Source organism: Hypomesus nipponensis, chromosome 2, assembly GCF_054491055.1.
Source record: "Hypomesus nipponensis isolate SF chromosome 2, ASM5449105v1, whole genome shotgun sequence".
In the NCBI taxonomy this organism is placed as follows: Eukaryota; Metazoa; Chordata; class Actinopteri; order Osmeriformes; family Osmeridae; genus Hypomesus; species Hypomesus nipponensis.
In genome coordinates, this window is record NC_140362.1 from 20,408,764 (window position 1) to 20,430,021 (window position 21,258).

A 21,258-nucleotide genomic window follows, 5' to 3' on the forward strand; every position below is an offset into this window, starting at 1 on the left:
CACATTAATGTGCAATCCCGATAATTGTACAGCATAAAAAAAACATTCAAAAGTCGTATGGGGTAAGTAAAAAACCTTGTTGATCACCTGGTAATATGTAACCTTCCGACAGGTGAATACAAAATAAATAAAAGAATTAACGCTGTAGCCTAGATGTTGTTGATTGATTAATGTATTTTCTTACCGTTTATAGTTATTAGCGTGACCACGCTGAGCAGTTTGATGATTTTACAGAAGTCATAATTTCGAGCGTCCTCTCTCGCCATGGTGATTATGGTCCTTGGGATAAAGCCACCACACAGCTTCACCGAAATTTGAAAGAAAACTACACAACGATTGTTGAAAAAATCAATAAACTACTATTATTAAGACTGGTGTCCTTTCCGGTCTCAACTTGACAGAGGACGAATCAAGTTCTCTTTGAAAAACGCTCGAGAAAACGCGTAGGAATATTTGTGTATAAAAAAAAATCCTTAGCAATTTCTTCGAGCGGTTAAGACGGGTGGATGTTTCTTTGGAAAGGTGCTCTCAGACCTTTGACAGTACGCGCGCTTCATAAACTACTTCCAGCCTATCTGTGCTGGGCGCTCCTCTTGGTTGTTCCACCGAAACTGTGTGATCGTGATGTCATCATGTAGCGTCATCCTCCTTCAACATCAAATACTTTGAATGTTTGGGAGACTTGTAAAAAAAAAATCATTTTTTATCTACAGTCTCATTCGCGTGAACTAATCAGTCACCCACGGATACAAATATATTTAAGTTTGACGTGTGGGGAAAACACCTAGTTAGATCTCCATTCATAAACTTAGTGACAATTGGCAAGCACTTATTGTGCAACAGTAGTGTGTGAAAAGTAGGAGCGATGTGTTCAAATCCTGTCATATTGAGGTACAGTATATCAATAATGATGAAAAAATATATAAAAATACGTGGACGTTCATAACTTCCCTCTCCCACAATACTGAAGTGTAGCGAGAGCATCATATGGTTGATTCGTGCGCCCTCTGTAGGTCTCACCATGGAAACCCCCCTTGAATACGAAAGCAGACGTGACCAATAGGATATATATGTCTCAATCAAAAATACCTAAACACGCCACAATCACGTTCACTCCTTGAAATGGGCCTTAAATGGCTCCAGTGTCTAAACTCTTTGTCTTGTTTAAAAGCTAAAGCTCAATAGTGTGTTCCTTGTATTATTATGTTTATTACAGAGAAAACATTTAGAAGCATCGTAACAATTATATTGCCACATTTATGCCCTGGAAAACACAGAAAAATTGATCAAAGGCAATCTAACAGAGCTCTGTATCAGTCCTATCCTAAAGCTAAGCAGGGATTTGGCAGCCCAAGTTTTCGACATCTTCACTCTACTTACCCTTTTCTCTGCCTACGTCTCCCCCCCCCCTAAAAAACCTCGATCCTACACCTCTCTTTTTTAAAACAGACTTCCTCAAACTGTTTGCACGTCTTCAAAAAATTCCACATTCCCCACCTTTCCCTCTACCCTAGCTCTCTAGTCCTCACTCATCTGCACTGTTCAATATTCATTTCGCTCGTATTCTTCATGGCCTTGGCCCTTAGACTTTCACCTCCCCGTCCGCAAACCTATCCTCAGTATCGCTCTCTTCTCTGCCTACATGTCGTATATTTCTCCCCTTTCCTCTCGTGTCCTTTCCTCGCTTCATCCTACTTCTTCTTCATGACCCGAACTTCACGTTCATCCAGCCCCCCCCCCCCCCGTCCCTTCTCTCCCTGTCTACTCCTATCCCTCTCCCTCTCCCTTTGTTTTCCTTTTCTTTGTCCACTCGTCCTTCACTTCCCTCACTTCCTTTTTTCACTCTCTCTTTCTTCCCTCGCCCTATCCTCAAGCTGCCTCGGCTTCTGAAGCCATAATGAAGGCCATAGTTAGAAGATATTAGCTTTTTTGGCAGCAGATTCATTAAGCAGAATCAGGGCTTATGGTGATTATTTACCCATAGGGGAGTGGCGGGACAGGATCAGCACTAGGTTCTCTCTCTCTCTCTCTCTCTCTCTCTCTCTCTCTCTCTCTCTCTCTCTCTCTCTCTCTCTCTCTCTCTCTCTCTCTCTCTCTCTCTCTCTCTCTCTCTCTCTCTCTCTCTCTCTCTCTCTCTCTCTCTCTCTCTCTCTCTCTCTCTCTCTCTCTCTCTCTCTCTCTCTCTCTCTCTCTCGCTGCCACCAGCCAAAGGCTTCTTTGAAGTCATCTGTCCTCACTATGTGCTCACAATTTCTTTTTCTCTCCGTCTTTCTGTCTTTACATCTCTGGTTTCTCTTATCCCGCTGTCTCTGAACTCTACTGCTCTCTGTCTCTACCCCTCTCGCGGTTCCTCGCTCTCTCACACACACACACACTTTCCCCTCTCATTCTCACCCGCTCTCTGTCTCTCACTCCCCCCTCTCTCTTTCTTTCTCTCTCTCACAATTTTTCTCCCAATTCTTCAGTCTCTGTTCCTCCTTTACACCCACTACACAGCATATAGCTTAAATTAGCTGCCCCCCCTCCCCATCGCTCCCTCTCTCTCCCTACCGCCCCCGTTCGCCCAGTGGTAATTAAGAGTTGATCTGTAATAGCGCTCAGAGGAGCTGATAATACCTTTAGCTTAATTAAAGACATTTATGGGATGTAAAGACATGTAGCCCTGGGGTTGCTGCTCTCCCACACAAACTCCTCCTTGCTTTTTCTCTCTCAGACGTTTTTCTGCAAACCCAAGACACCGACACTCCTTGTCTGGTCTTATCTTTCTAACTCCAGCTCACTTACACACATACATGAATGTACGCTGTATTTTCTGTACCGAGGCCACATTTTCCCTTATCTCTCTGAGAAACTTTCTTCCCTCTCTCATCGGCCCCGTGAAGAGAATGTCGAGTACGCTGTAAGGGAATGTTCCAGAGCACGTTGCAAGAGTTGATGTGGGAAGGCTGACTCCTAATTGTTTATCAGGCTCACACAGAGCAGTAGTCAGTGACTGTCTTCACAGCCTTATCCTGCTGATTGTCTACATTTTGGCCATGTCACATCCTGTTTGAGGCCTGGGCGCGTACACACAGCCCCTATTAATATCATTTAAATTCAAAAGAGGTGTTAGAAAAGTGTGTGTATGTTGTGGAGAGGAGCAGGGAGTGCCGGGGTGTGAAGATACCGTGTCGGACTGACTGATTGGAAAACGGATCTCCGCTGAATGATGGCGTTTGTGTTTCTGATCTTCTCTCTCCTTTCTTCTTCCTCGGTGACCCTCATCACTCATTCCGACACCACCACCACTCGAGGTAAGGAGGTTTCAACTTATTGACAGAATTCTCTTGGAAAAACAACAAACTGTCCTTCCCTCGTACAAGGCGTTTGTCTCTGCGATGGCTCGTGCTCAATTGATCCGGCGGTCGGGTTCGACATCAAAACGAGCGTATGTCAGATTCATTAAGAATGAATGTGAATGTAGCTCAATGCCATTGTGGATTCCTTTGCCCTTTGAGAGGATTAAGTCAAGGGTGCACCAGTCATCACGGCTGCCTAGCTTTCATATCTCCTTGGCCCTTAATTGGCCAATTCACTCTATTGATCAGCCTAGAGAGCCAGCACACTGGCTTCTCCAGATCTGAATCAGCCACTGATTAACAAGGAAGGGTGAAAGACATTCCTAATAATGTGCCAAGTCTAGTTCTCCTCTCCTACACCCTGTCACTAATACCTCCGACTGGTCCGACTCGCTAGTTACACTAATAGTGGCTTTCCTGCTGTTCACCTCTGAGCAAACGTGAAGGAATCTACAGAATGTTCCCTTTCTTTGTCAGGGTCCTAGGCAACACGTCTGATGTTTGCTTCCGTTTTGTGTTTTCGTCGGGTTTTCCCTCTCTCCCTCCAGACAACGACTGGAACGATGTTGTCCTGGCAACGGTGGGCGAGCCGGTCACCTTGACCTGCGTTGATTGGTCAGTCCGAGGCACGGTGAAAATCAATTGGATGGTGAAGTCTCCAGGGGTGGACCAATGGAAACTGGTCCTCTCTGCCAACGAAAGACAAGAATTCTCGGGCGGCTCTTCCAGGACCTCGATGCGATTGGCTGACCCAAACTTTGCAGACACGGGGAACTTCTCGCTTTACTTTGTTCCTGAGAGGCAGGATGTTGGACGCTACAGCTGTCTCATCGAGGGACAGAAGAAGACACTGAAGCAGAGGATCATCCTCCTGGCCATCCTCACAGGTACCGGACACACGCACACTGGACGACAGTACAGGCGACCCCCGACAACGTTAACACTGATCACGTCGCCATGCCTGTGTTTTGTATGCTTCAAGGCTCATTGACGTTAAGACCGGGCGCTGTTTACCTTCTCAACGCACTGTAACAGTAGATCATTCTCTCACCCTCGTCTTGTCCACCTCTCGTATTCTGTTCTCACGAAAGTCACCGCCACCCCCTCAAACCCGGTCCCCCAGCACAGCATCCTGCGCCTGATAATGGAAGCCGACCCCGTCTTTGCCGTCTCCATGGTTACCTGGCAGTCTCCCGGCGGCAGCCCCTTGCGGACGGAAACCGTTGCCGCGTCGAGGGCGGTGGTCGCCAAGCTGCCGCAGGTCATCACCCTGGACAACGGGGTGTACGTGTGTGTGGTGCGCCCCAGGGGCAACAGCAGCACCCCGGTCTTCAGGTTCCCTGTTGATGTCACCATGGACGGTGAGAATAATGGACTGTTTGACAGGAAGATGGGTAGAGCGGGGGGGGGGGGGGGGGAGGTTTGGGGGGAGGGGGGCTGGGGGGGTGGGGGGAGGAAGAGTGACAGGTACTGTGTTGTGACGGTTTTATCTCTGCGCAGGAAATTGCCTATGAATGCTCCCTGGTTATTCAGGAGTTCTGTTATTGACGTATTCAATTTGTTTATCCTCGTGTCTCCCTCTCCTCTTCCTCTCGCTCCGTCCCGCTCTCCCTCAGCATCAAAGGTGTACTCGTTTACAGATATAAAACACGGTGAGTGACTTCACAGCACAAACATTACCTCAAAACTCCTCTGTCAGCGAACCTCGGATCAAACAGCCAATTGTAAACCTACGGCGGGAAGGAACTCGCCGGAAATAAGAACATAATCCTTTCTGTTGTTCATCGCTCTCTCTTTCTCTCTGTCTCTCTCTCTCTTTCTCTCACCCTCTCCCTCACACCCCCCTCCTCTCATCCGCATTCCTCCTCAATCATCATCCCCCTGTCAATACATCCCCTTATCTACCCATCCACCTCTCTTCATATCTCTTCCTGGCTCTACCAGCCGAGCAAATCTCCACAGCCTGCCTCTCCCAGAGTGCCTTCCCCCTGCCCTGCCCTCCTGTCCAGGGAGACTATGTCCTGGTGTACTGGCAGCCCCCAGACTCCAGGAGAGCCACGGACATGAAGCTGTTGTTCTTGTATGACCGCTGGAGGGGCCGTACCAAACAGGAGAAGCCCCAGTTACAGCTGGCCGGGTCTCCGGAGGGGGGGGGGTTCTCCTTCCGGCTGACCCCAGGGGGGGTCAAGGATGGTGGGCTCTACTGCTGCGAGGTGTTCTCCAACGACAATGTCTTCAGCCAGAGGACTATGCTCAGCGTGTTGAAAGGTAGGAGGTGGGAGGAGGAGGCGAGGAGGAGGGAGGAGGGAGGAGGGAGGAGGGAGGAGGGAGGAGGGAGGAGGGAGGAGGGAGGAGGGAGGAGGAGAAGGTTAGGTGGAGGGTTGGAAGAAAGGGGACAGGTTGCTGAAGGGAGGGGAAGGAGAGGTAGGATTTAAAGGAAGGATGATGTTGGCAAATTCCAGGCTGGTGGTGAAAGATTCTAACATGCCCCTTCTTATGAATATCGTGGCTCTGAGTCGATGGCAGCCAATTGCTTCAATTCCGTTCATTTCTTTAAAAGGTTTGATAAACGACAATGATTGACGATATTCTGAAGATTGTGGAACCTCACCAAGGATGCCCCCACCACCACCACCACCACTACCACCACACACAGCCACACAAACACTCACACACACACACAAACACACACACATCCAAACAGCTCCCAGCCGTCCGTCTCCCAGGCCTTGGAAGGCTTTACTAATCACAGCCCCTCTGGCATCCATCACAGCTGCCCAGACATGACCAGTCGATCTGTCACTGTCACCCTGCTTCACACGTCTGTATCCCACACACACACACACACACGCACACTTTGGGACGCATATATTTTTACCCCACGTCATAATGAGTCTCATTATGTGTGATTATACCTGCCGCCCTCCTGCCTGGACTGTAGGTGGCCCACTCTGATCACTCTAATCAGGGCAGAGGTGTGTGTGTGTGTGTGGGGGTTTGTGGTGTGGCAGAAAGGTGTCTGTGTGTGTGTGTGTAGGTGTGTGTGTGTTTCCACGTGTGTTTTATGTGCATGTTTGTGTGTTTGCATACGGCTGTGGGACTTGATTACATCCAGATGGATTCTCATTTGGGCTTGATGAGACACCAAACATCCGTCACAGTCATCCAAAGCATTAGCTGCACCTTTCTTTAATGAATATATATTATTTTGACCCCTCTCCGATTTGCTCATTGTTTTGTTATTTTGTCCAACCCCTCCCCCCTTTCTCTCCCTACCCTCTATCTCTCCTTGCCCACTTTCAAATCCCTCCATTCCTCTCCACTTTATTACCGTACGCCTCTCCCTCTGTTGTGCACTCCCTCTCTCCTCTCGCTGTTGTCCTCCATTTCTGCTTTCTTCCTCCCCCTCTCCTCCTGCCAAACACCATCCCTCCCCTCCCCAATTATCACCCCCCCCCCCCTTCTTCACTATCGTTCTTCTCGTTCGCCCTTCCAGTTACAGCCACCACTTCTTCCACCTCCCTGGTGCTGCTCTGCCAGTATTCTGTGCTGTCCCAGGTCAAGAAGGCTGGCTGGAGCCACCGTGACCCGAACCGCAGGCTGGTGTCCAGCTCTTCCTATCCTGGCAGCCTCTCTACCACAGTCCCTCTGCCGGCCAATGAGAACTCGTCAGGAGACTATACCTGCACCCTGCAGCTGAAGAACGGACAGACGTTCAGAGCGTCCTACACCGTCACACTGCCCCCTAAAGGTGGGAGGAATCTTTTTAAAATAGCGTCCCACACTTGTTTTCTCTCTCACTCTGTCTCTCTCTCTCTTTTATCCCTCCCTCTCTCTCTCTCTCTGTCTCTCTTTCTCTCTCTGTCTCTCTCTCCCTCTTTCTCTCTCCCTCAGGTTTTTCAGTCTGTGCGTGGTTGTCGTGGATACCGGGACACAGCTCTGTGGTCACGGTGTAGCCTTCAGTTACGCTGTCTGTCTGGCTGCCTTCGATGCATTGGGTGACAATGACATCAGCCTTGGTTCAGTGAGGGGACATTTTGGTGTCTGGTGTCTGAGGTCGTAGTTCATCTGTTATATCTACAGGTCAAGGTTGGAGAAAGGTTCATGAGCCAAGTCTTCATTTTAAAGCCAATGGCAAAGGAACATTTACAGATTCCTCATTAAATAACAATTTAAAACTTCTCATGCTAGTTTCTCTTTCTCTTTCAGTATCTTTCTCTGTCTTTCTTTGTCTCTCTCCTTCTCGCTCTCTCCCTCTCTCACTCTCTCTCTATTGCTTTCTCCTTCCCTCTCTCTCCTCACCTCTCCTCGGAACACCTACACCGACGGAGGTTGAACATCATTAGCGCGGGCGGGGTACTGCAGCTACTGGGTGTAAATTATTCAGGCTTATTGTCAGTAGGCAGCACACGCGAAACCTGACATCTGAATGGATCTGTGTGCAGTGATGAGCTCACTCACAGCCCCGCCATACATCACGGGGGCTGAGGAGGGGCCCTCATGACACCCGCTCATGCCCACGTTAGAGTAATGGCTATGTTGATGGGAGCAAGGCAGCATGGGTGAGACATCTGTTGGGTCTCATCGGAAAAGCTTGATTGGACGCTCCTTCAGACGTCTCATTTAGTCGGTATGGTTCAGCTGCGGCTGAGGACGCGAGCGGCGTTCGCTGAACGGTGCACAGCTTGCTAACCTAAAGAGGTTGGCGTGGGCTGTAACTGCAATAGTGCGCACAGGTGATAGAAAGCAAAAGAGTGGTCTGACTTTCCTGGCTTGTGAGGAAATCATTTTTCCCCCCCACCCCCCATTCAGCCATTTGCGATGCCGTCTGGACTACTGCGGTGATCCGTGTTGAGTAGCCTCTGATTTTACTGAGCATTCCGGCATCTCTATTTAAATATATTTTTTATATTTGAATGCACTCAGACATCCTCCTCCACAATCACACAGATACAAATCACCCTCGCAGAAGATGAGAAGGGGGGGAGGAGGAGGAGGAGGAGCAGGAGGAGGAGGAGGAGGAGGGGGAAGAGGAGGAGGAGGGGGAGAGGAAGAAGGGCATGCGGCATGATGATGGAGGGAAGGAGGGAGTAAGGGCGGGAAACAGGGAAGAGAGGGGGAAAATGCACGCGAAAGGACTGGTATTTATTTATCGCTTTGCTGCACGCAATTACCATAATTCGTTTGTTCAACCTGGAATGGAGAACAGTATAGGGGTCAGGCTGGGGGTCAACCCTTACCACAAGCACTCCATCAGGTCCCTCTCAACACCTTCCCACTGGTCAATGACACCCATCAAGGCACATAGTGATTGATCTTTTTGAAGCGTGCTCCGAGTGTTGGCAGGCAGGGCAAGGTGAAGATGGAAGGCCGACAGCTAGAACAACAAAGAAGCAGAAGTTGATCTGTTGTGATGTGGCTCTGACTATCTCCCCGGATCTCTCAAAAAAGAGTCTCTTGACTTCAGATTTGGAAAATAAAATGAACAACACACACACAGAAAGAATAATTCATTCACAAAGTATAAATATTTGTTCTCCTAAGAGGCATATTTACTTCAAAAATAGCTTTACTTAACCAGTTTCCTTTGCTCACTTGGGCTGGGTGGCTGGCAGTGCTTATGAAGCAGGTACTGTGGTCTCCGTGGTAACTAACACCTCCCACTCATCTCCAATGTTTCTCTGTGGCTGTTTGCATAAATGATGTCACCCCACCGCGCGCAAGATAACACTGCACACATGACAGTACAACTCCATACTGTGTGTGCAGCCCGCACTGTTTACAAAAGGGGGATTTGACAAGGAGAGGATGAGCTAAATACTTATGCAGTACATACCTACGCCATGCACTACACAAGTTGCACTAGATTCGATCAACTGCCGAAGATCAGATATGACCAACTGTCTATGTATGACCTGACTTCAGTCAACCCCAGACGATCATTATTGTAACAGGTCGACTCGGCTTAGAGGATCAAGGGTTCGACAACAATGAATCTATACAACGCATAAACGTAACTACTTCGGCGATCAGTGCACGTTATTCTTCAGATACACGTCTACTGAACTGGCAGAAGTTTTTGCGAAGCCGGATCAATTCCACTCAGACAAGATGATTTATTGAAAATTAATTGGCTTTTTTCACTCGTCATTCGCCCTACAAGACAGCGGTTCTCTCTTGGGTCGGTAAAACCTGATGATCGAATCCAATTCAGTTTCTTCTGACCGAGACCAGGAAAATACAAGCCTTAGCTACTCGTGTCTGCGCAACATGACACATCAGTGTGAACCCCAGGAGGGGCCTTATGTAAGAGATCAATGAGAGCGAGCCCCCCCCTCCAGGTCTGACTAAAGGGCAGGGCTGCCCCCTTCTGGAGGATGTAGGCTATAGCCCTGCACTGACGGTTCCAACCATTAATTGTTATTTCATGTGTTGAATTAACACTAGGTAAACTCTTTGCAACACTGTCATGCTCTCACTCTTGCTCTTTTAGACAGCAACAGCGTGTCCACCCCCTCCCTCCTTCCCTCCCTCTCCGCTTTATTACTCCTGGTGCCCCTGGTTGCTGCGGTTGCCGTTGTGTTGCTATGGAGACAGGGCCAAATCACTCGCCGCCGCGGTAAGTCTTCCGGCGCTCTCTTTTTTGATATGCCTTTGTGTTCTCTCCATCTTCGGACCTGTCAAGTAATGTGAAGGATCTGGGCCATGACATACTCAGAGGTCGATGCAGTGAATCAGGCCCCTCACTGTGTAGACTTGTGTGTGTGTTTTGTGTGTGTCTCTCTCCAGGTATTGAGCAGTCTCTCTCTCACTACTCTGGAGAAGTGGAGAACATCTATGAGAACCCCGAGGACATTAGACAGGTGATGGATTTATATGTTTTGAACGTCTCAATATTCTCTGATGCACCTCCCTCCTCTCCTCTGCCCTCGTTCCTCCTCTTACCCACTCCTCGTCTCCTCCCTCCTAAGAATCTCTCTTCCCTTTCTCTTTTCTGTTCTCTCCCTCTCTGTCTCTCTCTCCTTCTCTCTCTCTCTCTCTCTGTCTGTCTCTCTCTCCTCTCTCTCTCTCTCTCCCTCTCTCTCTCTCTCTCTCTCTCTCTCTCTCTCTCTCTCTCTCTCTCTCTCTCTCTCTCTCTCCCCCCCCCCCCTCTCTCTCTCTCTCTCCCCCTCTCTCTCTCTCCCTCTCTCTCTCTCTCCCCCCTCTCTCTCCCTTCTCTCTCTCTCTCTCTCTCTCTCTCTCTCTCTCTCTGTCAGGCAGGGTTTATTAAGCCTGTTCTTCCTCTGCTCCTCCTCTCCTTGCAGACTTCTCCCCAGGGTTCAGTCTACATGGTGAGTTATTGTCCCATCCCAGACGCAGGGGCGTTCCATTGGGTGTTTGCCTGTGTGTGTGTTTGTGTGTGTGTGTGTTTGCGTGTCCTCACACAGAACCCTCTCTTGGCTGTCAGCAGCCCCCCCCCCCCATACCATCACTCAGCCCTCCCTCAGACTAACCCGCCAGTTCTCAACTGTCAGCCTTACATTAGTGATATTAACAAATCAATCGCATCACACCCAGGACAGATATAAATCTTGGATGACCACCATGGATCTTTTCCCTCCCCCCCCCTCCTTTTTGCACCTTCTTTATTTATTTCTACCCCTTCATCCCTCCCCTGTCCCCCCCCCCCTTCTCCTCCCCTTCTCAGGACTTGAAGCCCATAGAGGAGATTGAGGTCTATAAGGAATTGAATCGGTAAGAAAACACCCCTAGGCTATTGTGTGTGAGTGTGTGTGTGTGTCTGTGTGAGAGAGTGTGTGTGTGTGTGTACATGCTGTTTTGTCTCTGTTTCCCATCTGCCCTTCACAGGCCGACTCACATCCACCCATCACACATCATTTCTAACACTGTCGCTGTTGAGCAGTGCACTGACAGGGTTAGGGTTAGGGTGCTTTTGTTGTGTAGCCTTGCTGTTCCCAAGGTGTGCTGTGTATGTGAATGACAGAAAAGAAAAGGGGCTAAAGGTTTCTGTGTGTTTTCATTTCAGATACGATCAGTGCCATTGAATGTACGGCCCTATCCACCTGGAAATAACACTCAACTGTCAAATTCTCAGATTCAAGGGAACAGCTTTCCCTCTCTCTTGTTCAGTCAGTGCAGCCTCAACTAACATAAAGATGTATTCAATACTTAAGCCTGTATTGGCTTGGTTAGTATTATTTTACATTTGCTGTATTTCATCATCTGCCAGTACCAATAATTACATATCAACTACATTAAAATACATTCTGTCCTTGTTTTTCATGTATGTATGTATTCCATATAATAAATGGGTTAAAAAGACGACTGGCGTTAATTTATGAAATTGTGATTCCGCATTACCCATACGCCTTTACGTTGTAATGTTTTGGTCGTGTAGGCTTCCGTAGTTATCCCTTGGTGGAAGAATGGCCGGTTGGATGTGGCTTCGATGTCTTTTTGGGCCTAATTTGCAGCGAATTCATCGTTCACCGGAACAGTCCCGACCCGAGGGCAGAGCGGGGAGGAGGGTATGGCCGTGTCAATATTTGCATTTAGTTGTGACCGTTAGATAGTGCTGGAGAAACACATATGAATGATTTTGCTGCGCAATGTTATCGCTGGCACGCAGGGCCAGGAAGTGTCAATGCGTGATATTGAAGTACTGCTGTCAGTGTCACAGTCAGACTCAGAGAAACGATCGGCTGAATGAGAGAATTTTAATGGCAGCATTTGGTTCGTTATTATTTTAGCTAGCCACAACCCATATGTTAAGTCACCGTCTGACTACAAGTTTGGTTGCTTATATATGCTAACCAGCCAGTTATAGCTGTTAACATTAGCTCTATTTTTATTTAGCTAGCTAGCTCGTGCTAGCTTACGTAAGAGTGAAGCAAGTTAACGAAACGATGCTAATAGCAATTAGATATCTCAATCTCGCAAATATTATGTCTGTGATTTGTGTCTGTACTACAAACGGTACGTACTAAGCTTGCTTGAGTAACACACAGGAATATGTAAAATCATCCTCGTCAATAATTCCAGGGATGGAACTACAATCCCAAGAGTCTGGAAAAACACACCGACAGCATCATCGGTTGGGTCAGTATGACAGCTTACTGTGTTCACTTATTACCAGCTAAGTCAACACATGCTAATTGTACTTCAGATTCCAACCGCTATCTGTCGTCACCTTGTATTTGTGTTCCTTGCAGGCTTCAGCTCTGTGGTCTCTATCCTACTACACCTCCCCAATCCTCCTCTGCTATCTCTACAGGAAAGGTACCGTGTGTGTCTGTGTGTTGGTGTGCAGAAATAGATGATAAGCTTGGCTAGCGACGCTGTCCGAGTCCGCGGGCATCATCATTTATATTGGGTAATCACATGATGACTAATGCCCTAATGCTATTATATATGAAAAGATCCTGTTGGGTTGAGGCTGCATCTGGCAGACAGCTGAAAGTGGACTGTTGTAATTCACTCACAAGAGCACAGGATAGTTTGACGAGTGTGTGAATGGTACATTCATATTTATGTTATTATACTGGTACTTCTGTGTCCTGTATCTACATGTGTGTGTGTGTGAAACTGTGTGTGAGTTCAACACTTTCTGCGAATGTTTTTCAGGGTACATCTGTAGCAGTAAGCTGGTGCCAGTCAGTCAGTATGTGGGAACTGTGCTGGTGTGTCTGCTGGGAGTCGCCTGTTTGAGAGGTGAGACGTCGACAGTCATTGAGGCTTTGCATACAGACTCTGTTAGCTGTTTGGGCTTGTGTTGTGATATCTGGTGAAAATGACTTGTGTTTTGCATGCGTGTGTCTGCAGTGGTGGATGTACAGGACCTGGGGGACTCTGTGTCCTGTAAGCTGGGGGCTCACCAGGCACGCTAACGACACCCTCGAGGCATTTAATGAACCGAGTTTCTCTATTCTTTCTCCATCTCTCTCTCTCTCTCTCTCTCTCTCATTTCTCTATCTTTCCCTCTCTCCCCTCTCTCCCTCTCCCTCTCTCCCTCTCCCTCTCTCTAATTTCTTCTCTCTCAGGTTGGGGCCGATGGAGGAATAATGAGTACGTCCAGTTCCTGTCCATTCTGGAGGAAACCAGGAAGAACCACACTCCTAGCAACAAGGTGAAGACAACAGGATTGTGTTTATCAGACGGTTTCATTTTATAATGACCACTAGAATTATACATCACTGGTGTAGATTGTTTGCTATGATCTTTTTCATACCCCCCCCCCCCCCCAAAGTCATTTCTTTAGGAGTATGCAACAGAGGTTGAGGCCTTCCACCTAATTCGTCTGATTTGAAGTGCTCCCTCTTCCCTCTCTGCAGAAGAAACTGAGGTCTTACGACTTTGACTTCTCTCACTGGCCTGCAGACTTCAGCTGGAACGAAGTCAGCAACCCGTGAGTTGTGAGCGTGTGTTTGAGCACGAATGTGTGTGTCTCGTAGCGTACAGGAGCCACTAGGAGTCTTCGTAATAACGTTTGTGTGTGTGATAGGAAGCTGTCGAAGGCTGGAGTGTCTTTGCTGAAGCCAGAGCCCAGGCTGAGAGGAGCAGCAGATAGTATCCTCAACTCTGTACGGACTCTTCCATGTCACATCGTCAGGTAATGATGCTGCTCTGCCCGCTACTACAGAAGTCACGCAGGAACAGGACTTTCGAAAACACAAACTCCATGCACTGTAGAACTCTTATCTCTATCTTACGACACCTTACAAATCTTTATCCCTGTAGTATTGTGTGTTATATCAATTTTCTGTTCTCCCTCCCTCTCTATCTATCTATCTCTCTCTCTGTCTCCCTCTGTCTCCCTCTGTCTCTCTCTCTCCGTCTCTCTCTGTCTTTCTCTGTCTCTCTCTCCGTCTCTCTCTGTCTCTCTCTCTCCGTCTCTCTCTGTCTCTCTCTCTCCGTCCCTCTCTGTCTGTCTCTCTCCGTCCCTCTCTCTCTGTCTCCCTCTGTCTCCCTCTGTCTCTCTCTCTCCGTCTCTCTCTGTCTTTCTCTGTCTCTCTCTCCGTCTCTCTCTGTCTCTCTCTCTCCGTCCCTCTCTGTCTGTCTCTCTCCGTCCCTCTCTGTCTGTCTCTTCTTCTCGTCTCCCCTCTTCAGTTTTCTCATCACCCACTCTTTTGGGAGGAGGATGCTGTACCCAGGGTCAGTGGGGTTACTGCAGAAGGCCATGAGGCCCATGCTACAGCAGGGCCAAGCTAGGCTCATAGAGGAGGTGAGAAACACACACACACACACACACACGACTCATAGGGTGAAACACAACCAGTTGAGTATCTGAATCAGTGTAGATTTTAACTGCACAAAGCGCCAGCTGGCTTGGACGTGATGAGACCTGTGCATGTGAAGTCTCCGGGTGTGTGTGTCACCTGTCGCCGTGCAGTTTGATGGCCAGCGCAACAAGCTGGTGGCATGTGACGGGAACGAGATCGACACCATGTTTGTGGACCGCAGGAGGGAAGGGGGACGGAACGCTCAGACCCTGGTGAGGAGGGAGGGGGGAGGGATGGAGGGAGGGGGGAAGGGGGAAGGAGGGGGGACGGAGGGAGGGGTGGAGGGAGGGGGGAAGGAGGGGGGACGGAGGGAGGGAGGGGGTGGGGAAGGAGGGAGGGAGGGGGGCCGGAGGGATGGAGGGAGGGGGGAAGGAGGGGTGGAGGGAGGGAGGGGGAAGGAGGGGGGACGGAGGGAGGGAGGGGTGGAGGGAGGGAGGGGGGACGGAGGGAGGGAGGGGGGACGGAGGGGTGGAGGGAGGGAGGGGGACGGAGGAGGGGGGACGAAGGGAGGGAGGGGGAAGGAGGGGGGACGGAGGGAGGGAGGGGTGGAGGGAGGGGGGACGGAGGGAGGGAGGGGGGAAGGAGGGGGGACGGAGGGGTGGAGGGAGGGAGGGGGGGGGAAGGAGGGGGGACGGAACGCTCAGACCCTGGTGAGGAGCTGGGGGAGGGGGGGGTTAGGGAGGGATGCTGAGGAATGAGCCAGGTCTGTACAAGTCGAAGTTATTTAGATTCTCCACTATACAAAACAGGAGCTTACATGTCAGAATGAAAGTACAAATGTATGTGCATGTAAAAACAAAGGCTGAAGTACGTTCCCCTGTGCTGCAGGTCATCTGCTGTGAGGGGAATGCAGGTTTCTACGAGGTGGGATGCATGAACACACCACTGGAAGGTAAACTGTTTGTGTATGGATACGGTCTGGTTTGAATGCAGCAGTCTGTCAGCCATAGTGTGTGTGTGTGTGTGTCATACGCTGCGGTCTGGTTTGAATGCAGCAGTCTGTCAGCCATAGTGTGTGTGTGTGTGTGTGTGTGTGTCATACGCTGCGGTCTGTGTCCCCCTCTGCTGTAGGGGGATACTCAGTACTGGGATGGAATCACCCCGGCTTTGCTGGCAGCACGGTGAGAGTCCCCTGTGTGCTAACCCTCACCACAGATCAGACTGTGCTGCCTCTGGAACTCCTCAAGAAACTCTGTTTCTCTCTCCCTCTCTTTCTCTCTCTTTCTCTCTCTCTCTGTCTCCCTCCCTCCCTCTCTCCCTCTCTCCTCTCTCTGTCTGCTTCTCTCTCTCTGTCTGCATCCCTCCCTCCCTCCCTCCCTCCCTCCCTCCCTCCCTCCCTCCCTCCCTCCCTCTCTCTCTGCCTCCCTCCCTCTCTCTCTCTCTCTCTCTCTCTCTCTCTCCCTCTGTTTCTCAGGGAGTCCCCTTCCCCCAGAACGAGGCCAATGCCATGGACGTGGTCGTCCAGTTTGCGATGCACAAGCTGGGCTTCCAGGTCGGCGACATCATCGTGTACGCCTGGTCCATCGGCGGATTCACAGGTACCGACGCTGGGCCGCGCTATAGAGAGGAAGTGACCTCGTAGGGCGGGCGATGGTAAAAGAGCTGATGTCGCAATCCCTAATCTGTTCTCTGGTCCTCCTGTCTGGCAGCCAGCTGGGCAGCCATGTCCTACCCAGAGATTCAGGCCCTGGTGTTGGACGCCTCCTTCGACGACCTTCTTCCCCTTGCCCTCAAGGTCATGCCCGACAGCTGGAGTGAGTCATAGGCCATCCCTTTGGCATGGTATCAGGACCATTTTCTTGTTAAATGCGTGTGAATGTGGATCTTTATATCTAAATCTAAACGTGCATTTGTCATTAACCCCTATCGTGCCTGATCTATTTATACTTTTTGTTTCGTCAGGGCCACTGGTGACACACACAGTCAGACAGTACATGAACTTAAACAACGCAGATCAAGTTTGCAAGTGAGTGCTGTTTTTCTATTGGATCTGCACGATGCTACCCGTCCACGCGCTGCTGCGACGCTCGCGTCGTCGCCGTGGAAACGCTGTCCCGCGTGGTTCCGTGTGTCGTTGATGTTCTGTGTTCTGTATCAGGTACCAGGGACCGGTGCTCCTGATCCGGAGAACCAGGGACGAGATCATCACCACCACGTGAGTCATCCGTACCATCCCTCCGGTAACCGTCTCTCCGGTAACCGTCTCTCCGGTAACCGTCTCTCCGGTAACCGTCCCTCCGGTAACCGTCTCTCCGGTAACTCTGCTCTCAGAAGCATCCAGCTGCCGCTGAATGACGTGAGTTTTGTGTTTCAGGGGCCCAGAGGACATCATGTCTAACCGAGGAAACGACCTCCTGCTCAGACTGCTCCAGTTCAGGTGTGTACCGCCTCGCTCTGACCGCCTCGCTCTGACCGCCTCGCTCTGACCGCCTCGCTCTGACCGCCTCGCTCTGACCGCCTCGCTCTGACCTACCGCCTCGCTATGACCTACCGCCTCGCTATGACCGCCTCGCTCTGACCGCCTCGCTCTGACCTACCGCCTCGCTCTGACCTACCGCCTCGCTCTGACCTACCGCCTCGCTCTGACCGCCTCGCTCTGACCGCCTCGCTCTGACCTACCGCCTCGCTCTGACCTACCGCCTCGCTATGACCGCCTCGCTCTGACCTACCGCCTCGCTCTGACCTACCGCCTCGCTATGACCGCCTCGCTCTGACCGCCTCGCTCTGACCGCCTCGCCTCGCTCTGACCGCCTCGCCTCGCTCTGACCGCCTCGCCTCGCTGACCGCCTCGCCTCGCTCTGACCGCCTCGCTTTGACCGCCTCGCCTCGCTCTGACCGCCTCGCCTCGCTCTGACCGCCTCGCCTCGCTGACCGCCTCGCCTCGCTCTGACCGCCTCGCTTTGACCGCCTCGCTCTGACCTACCGCCTCGCTCTTACCTACCGCCTCGCTCTGACCGCCTCGCTCTGACCGCCTCGCTTTGACCGCCTCGCTTTGACCGCCTCGCTTTGACCGCCTCGCTCTGACCTACCGCCTCGCTCTGACCGCCCCGCTATGACCGCCTCGCTCTGACCGCCTCGCTTTGACCGCCTCGCTTTGACCGCCTCGCTCTGACCTACCGCCTCGCTCTGACCGCCCCGCTATGACCGCTTCGCTCTGACCGCCTCGCTTTGACCGCCTCGCTCTGACCGCCTCGCTCTGACCGCCACGCCTCGCTCTGACCGCCTCGCTCTGACCGCCTCGCCTCGCTCTGACCGCCTCGCCTCGCTCTGACCGCCTCGCTCTGACCGCCTCGCTCTGACCGCCTCGCTCTGACCTACCGCCTCGCTATGACCTACCGCCTCGCTATGACCGCCTCGCTCTGACCGCCTCGCTCTGACCGCCTCGCTCTGACCTACCGCCTCGCTCTGACCGCCTCGCTCTGACCGCCTCGCTCTGACCTACCGCCTCGCTCTGACCTACCGCCTCGCTATGACCGCCTCGCTCTGACCTACCGCCTCGCTCTGACCTACCGCCTCGCTCTGACCTACCGCCTCGCTCTGACCGCCTCGCTCTGACCGCCTCGCCTCGCTCTGACCGCCTCGCCTCGCTCTGACCGCCTCGCCTCGCTGACCGCCTCGCCTCGCTCTGACCGCCTCGCTTTGACCGCCTCGCTCTGACCTACCGCCTCGCTCTTACCTACCGCCTCGCTCTGACCGCCTCGCTCTGACCGCTTCGCTTTGACCGCCTCGCTTTGACCGCCTCGCTCTGACCTACCGCCTCGCTCTGACCGCCCCGCTATGACCGCCTCGCTCTGACCGCCTCGCTTTGACCGCCTCGCTCTGACCGCCTCGCTCTGACCTACTGCCTCGCTCTGACCTACCGCCTCGCTCTGACCCCCCACGATGACCGCTTCGCTCTGACCGCCTCGCTTTGACCGCCTCGCTCTGACCGCCTCGCTCTGACCGCCACGCCTCGCTCTGACCGCCTCGCTCTGACCGCCTCGCCTCGCTCTGACCGCCTCGCTCTGACCACCCCGCTCTGACCGCCTTGCTCTGACCGCCTCGCCTCGCTCTGACCGCCTCGCTCTGACCTACCGCCTCGCTCTGACCGCCTCGCTCTGACCGCCTCGCTCTGACCGCCCCGCTCTGACCGCCTCGCGTAACGGACACAAGGATGTTTCCTCACCATGTCACTCCCCCCCCCCCCCCCCAGGTACCCCAAGGTGATGACAGATGACGGGATCAGGGCTGTCAGACACTGGCTCGGAGCCTTCAACCACTTAGAAGAAGGTGAGAAGTGTGTGTGTGTTGTCATTCCTAAGAGTACACATCTTTGTGTGTGTGTGTGTGGTCTTCCGTTTCCAGTGTCGGCCCCTGGGGTGTGTGTGTGTTCCTGAGCTGGTGTGTGTGTGTGTTCCTGAGCTGGTGTGTGTGTGTGTTCCTGAGCTGGTGTGTGTGTGTGTGTGTTCCTGAGGTGTGTGTGTCTAACAGTGCTGTTGTCTCGTTCCCAGCCTCTGTATACAGCAGCTACGAGGTGGACGATGACTGGTGTGTGTCTGTGCTGCAGTCGTATCAGACGGACAAGGACGTGTTCTTCCCCTGGAGCGTCGGTAAGAACGACTCGCTCACCACTGTGTCGTACCGCGTGTCGTACTGTACCGTACTGCGTGTTGTACTGCAGCACAGCTGGGCAATAACAAGCCAGTGCTTCGCTCTAAAGATAGAATGTATAATGTGTGTGTGTTTCCCTGATTAGGTGAGGATATGACATTGGAGGGAAGACGGCAGCTGGCTCTTTTCCTGGTGAGAAAGAGAATCCCTTCATCTCATCGACTGTGACTTTCAAATCAAATGTTTTTTTTGTACGGGCCCTTTTTTACAAGCCATGTTACAGAGGGCTTCACATATACCCATAGAACTGCACCTTAACTCTCCTCCAGTCTCCTTTCTCTAAAGCAAGATTTAACCCATCACCTCTCCTCTTTTAGATTTGTTCCACTCATCCTTTCTTTTCCCTCACTTGCACCCTAAAAACACTCTTGTTTAGACTTCATTACCTCGCCGATGAAACGCACGGCTGTTGCCATAGCAATCCGGTTTACCTGTGCTCTCAGGTTGACTGGTATAATGGGTTTTGCCGGCCCTGGCTTATTTAAGTAATTTAACCAACGAATAAGAGTTGATCCATCCTTTTCTGCTAATGCTCCTCCTCTCTACTTAAGCAGTGGCCATGCGCTTTTTCATTTACTTCCCATCAAAGTACACACTGATGAAATGTCATTTTTGTCAGGCCCCATGGGCGCAAAACCAGCTATATTAAATCTCATTTGGAGGCCAGGAAATGTTAAATCGACATGTTTTCGTTGACCAGACACGCTCTGATTCTTTGCTGCCTCTCTCCCTCCTGCTCTCTCTCTCCCTCCTGCTCTTTCTCTCCCTCTCTCTCCTGCTCTCTCTCTCCCTCTCTCTCCCACCAGGCAAGGAAGTACATGCGAAACTTTGAGACGACACACTGCACTCCTCTCCCCTTCTCAGAGTTCCAGACCCCATGGAGGCTGTAGGAGGCCGGCCGGGGAGAAAGGGGGGGGAGGGCGGGAGGCCGTTTTCTTTTGTGTTTAGTTTTCGGGATTCGGATACCAGCCAGCGTATTTGAAGTTCAGAGCATGGATCGAATGTCTTTGCTGTCATGTTGATGTGCACTGTCAAAAGGCTGACATTGCTGCTGTCTGCATGGCGGTTTTCCCTTCAGGTCAGTCCCCTCCTCTCCAGGCCTCTGGCCCTGTCCCAATACCTCTACCATACACCTCGCCTCATGCAGGTGACCACTAATCTGTTGCTGCTCAGGTTCGACCCGACGCCAGCTCCCCTGTGACCATAGACAGCGATCTGTGTCCTGTGAGATCTGATCAGATGAATAGATTAATGGGGGGAAACATTGTGTTTTTCTTTGTTTTAGGAAAGGGTCTCGTTTTCTCCTTTGTGTGTGTGTGTCTGGTTGTATTCTTTTTTTTTTTTTTTTTTTTTTCATGTGAAAAATTGTCACACACCAACAACAACAACTGCTTGAGATTCCAACAATGTCCGCTTATCGAGTCAAGCTGAGCTGACCATCCCTGCTCCTGGAGAATCACCAAGATCTGGATCTTACAGTTCCAGCCCTAATCCAGCACACATGATTCAAAGAGTCTCTTGGTTGACAAGCTGAATCATGTTTCTTACGACCGGGGTCTCCAGGAGCTGGGATGGACGGCTTTAAGTCCACAGATGCTTGAACAAACATTTAACAAGATTTTTTCTTCTCCCCCACATCCATTGTCAATGTTTATGAACAAAGCTGTATACAGAAATTATGCTATACATGTTAAGTATGCTGAATAAATATGTGGTTGGAAAACGGACTTAACACACAACTCTTTTTTTTTTTTTTTCCTCTCCTTGTCAAACTCCACATCAACAAAAGTCAATATTCCACTTCAATCCAAACACCTCAAACGAGATCAATACAGGCATCGACGGCATCGTATTGCGACAACTTTACTTCATACAAAAATAAAGTGAAGCATTTTCTTTGTGCTGTCTCAGACCCCCCAGTTGTCGCGACACGACGACGGGTCACAAAGACCCGAAGGCAGAACAAGGGTTTTAAGGTAATAAAACACAAA

At 51.0% G+C, this 21,258-nt stretch overlaps 3 protein-coding genes across 4 annotated transcripts in view; 2 read left to right on the top strand and 1 right to left on the bottom strand.

The window, feature by feature from the left end:
- Positions 1-600, bottom strand: part of LOC146301459 (poliovirus receptor homolog) — a 63,012-nt gene extending 62,412 nt beyond the window's left edge. For both annotated transcript variants that reach the window (XM_084668129.1, XM_084668119.1), the window contains exon 1: positions 185-600. In XM_084668129.1, coding sequence (XP_084524255.1) covers positions 185-266 — 82 coding nt within the window. In that variant the 5' untranslated portion in view covers positions 267-600. The remainder of the gene's footprint in view (positions 1-184) is intronic.
- A 2,600-nt stretch (positions 601-3,200) lies between these two features.
- On the top strand, positions 3,201-11,660 carry g6fl (g6f-like). The gene is made up of 11 exons (XM_084671076.1): positions 3,201-3,293; positions 3,887-4,225; positions 4,430-4,699; positions 4,955-4,990; positions 5,283-5,606; positions 6,835-7,089; positions 9,832-9,957; positions 10,128-10,201; positions 10,643-10,669; positions 11,026-11,072; positions 11,365-11,660. Exons 1-11 carry the CDS (start codon positions 3,206-3,208, stop codon positions 11,381-11,383), a joined length of 1,605 nt encoding a protein of 534 aa, XP_084527202.1. The 5' UTR covers positions 3,201-3,205; the 3' UTR covers positions 11,384-11,660.
- A 70-nt stretch (positions 11,661-11,730) lies between these two features.
- Positions 11,731-20,994, top strand: abhd16a (abhydrolase domain containing 16A, phospholipase). The gene is made up of 20 exons (XM_084668211.1): positions 11,731-11,866; positions 12,381-12,437; positions 12,551-12,617; positions 12,963-13,049; positions 13,379-13,464; positions 13,670-13,743; positions 13,840-13,947; positions 14,445-14,559; positions 14,728-14,829; positions 15,446-15,509; positions 15,689-15,738; positions 16,032-16,155; positions 16,267-16,371; positions 16,520-16,583; positions 16,716-16,772; positions 16,932-16,994; positions 18,810-18,886; positions 19,108-19,206; positions 19,353-19,399; positions 20,074-20,994. The coding sequence occupies exons 1-20, from the start codon at positions 11,765-11,767 to the stop codon at positions 20,155-20,157; spliced, it is 1,632 nt and encodes a 543-aa protein (XP_084524337.1). The 5' UTR covers positions 11,731-11,764; the 3' UTR covers positions 20,158-20,994.
- The last annotated feature ends 264 nt before the right edge of the window (positions 20,995-21,258 follow it).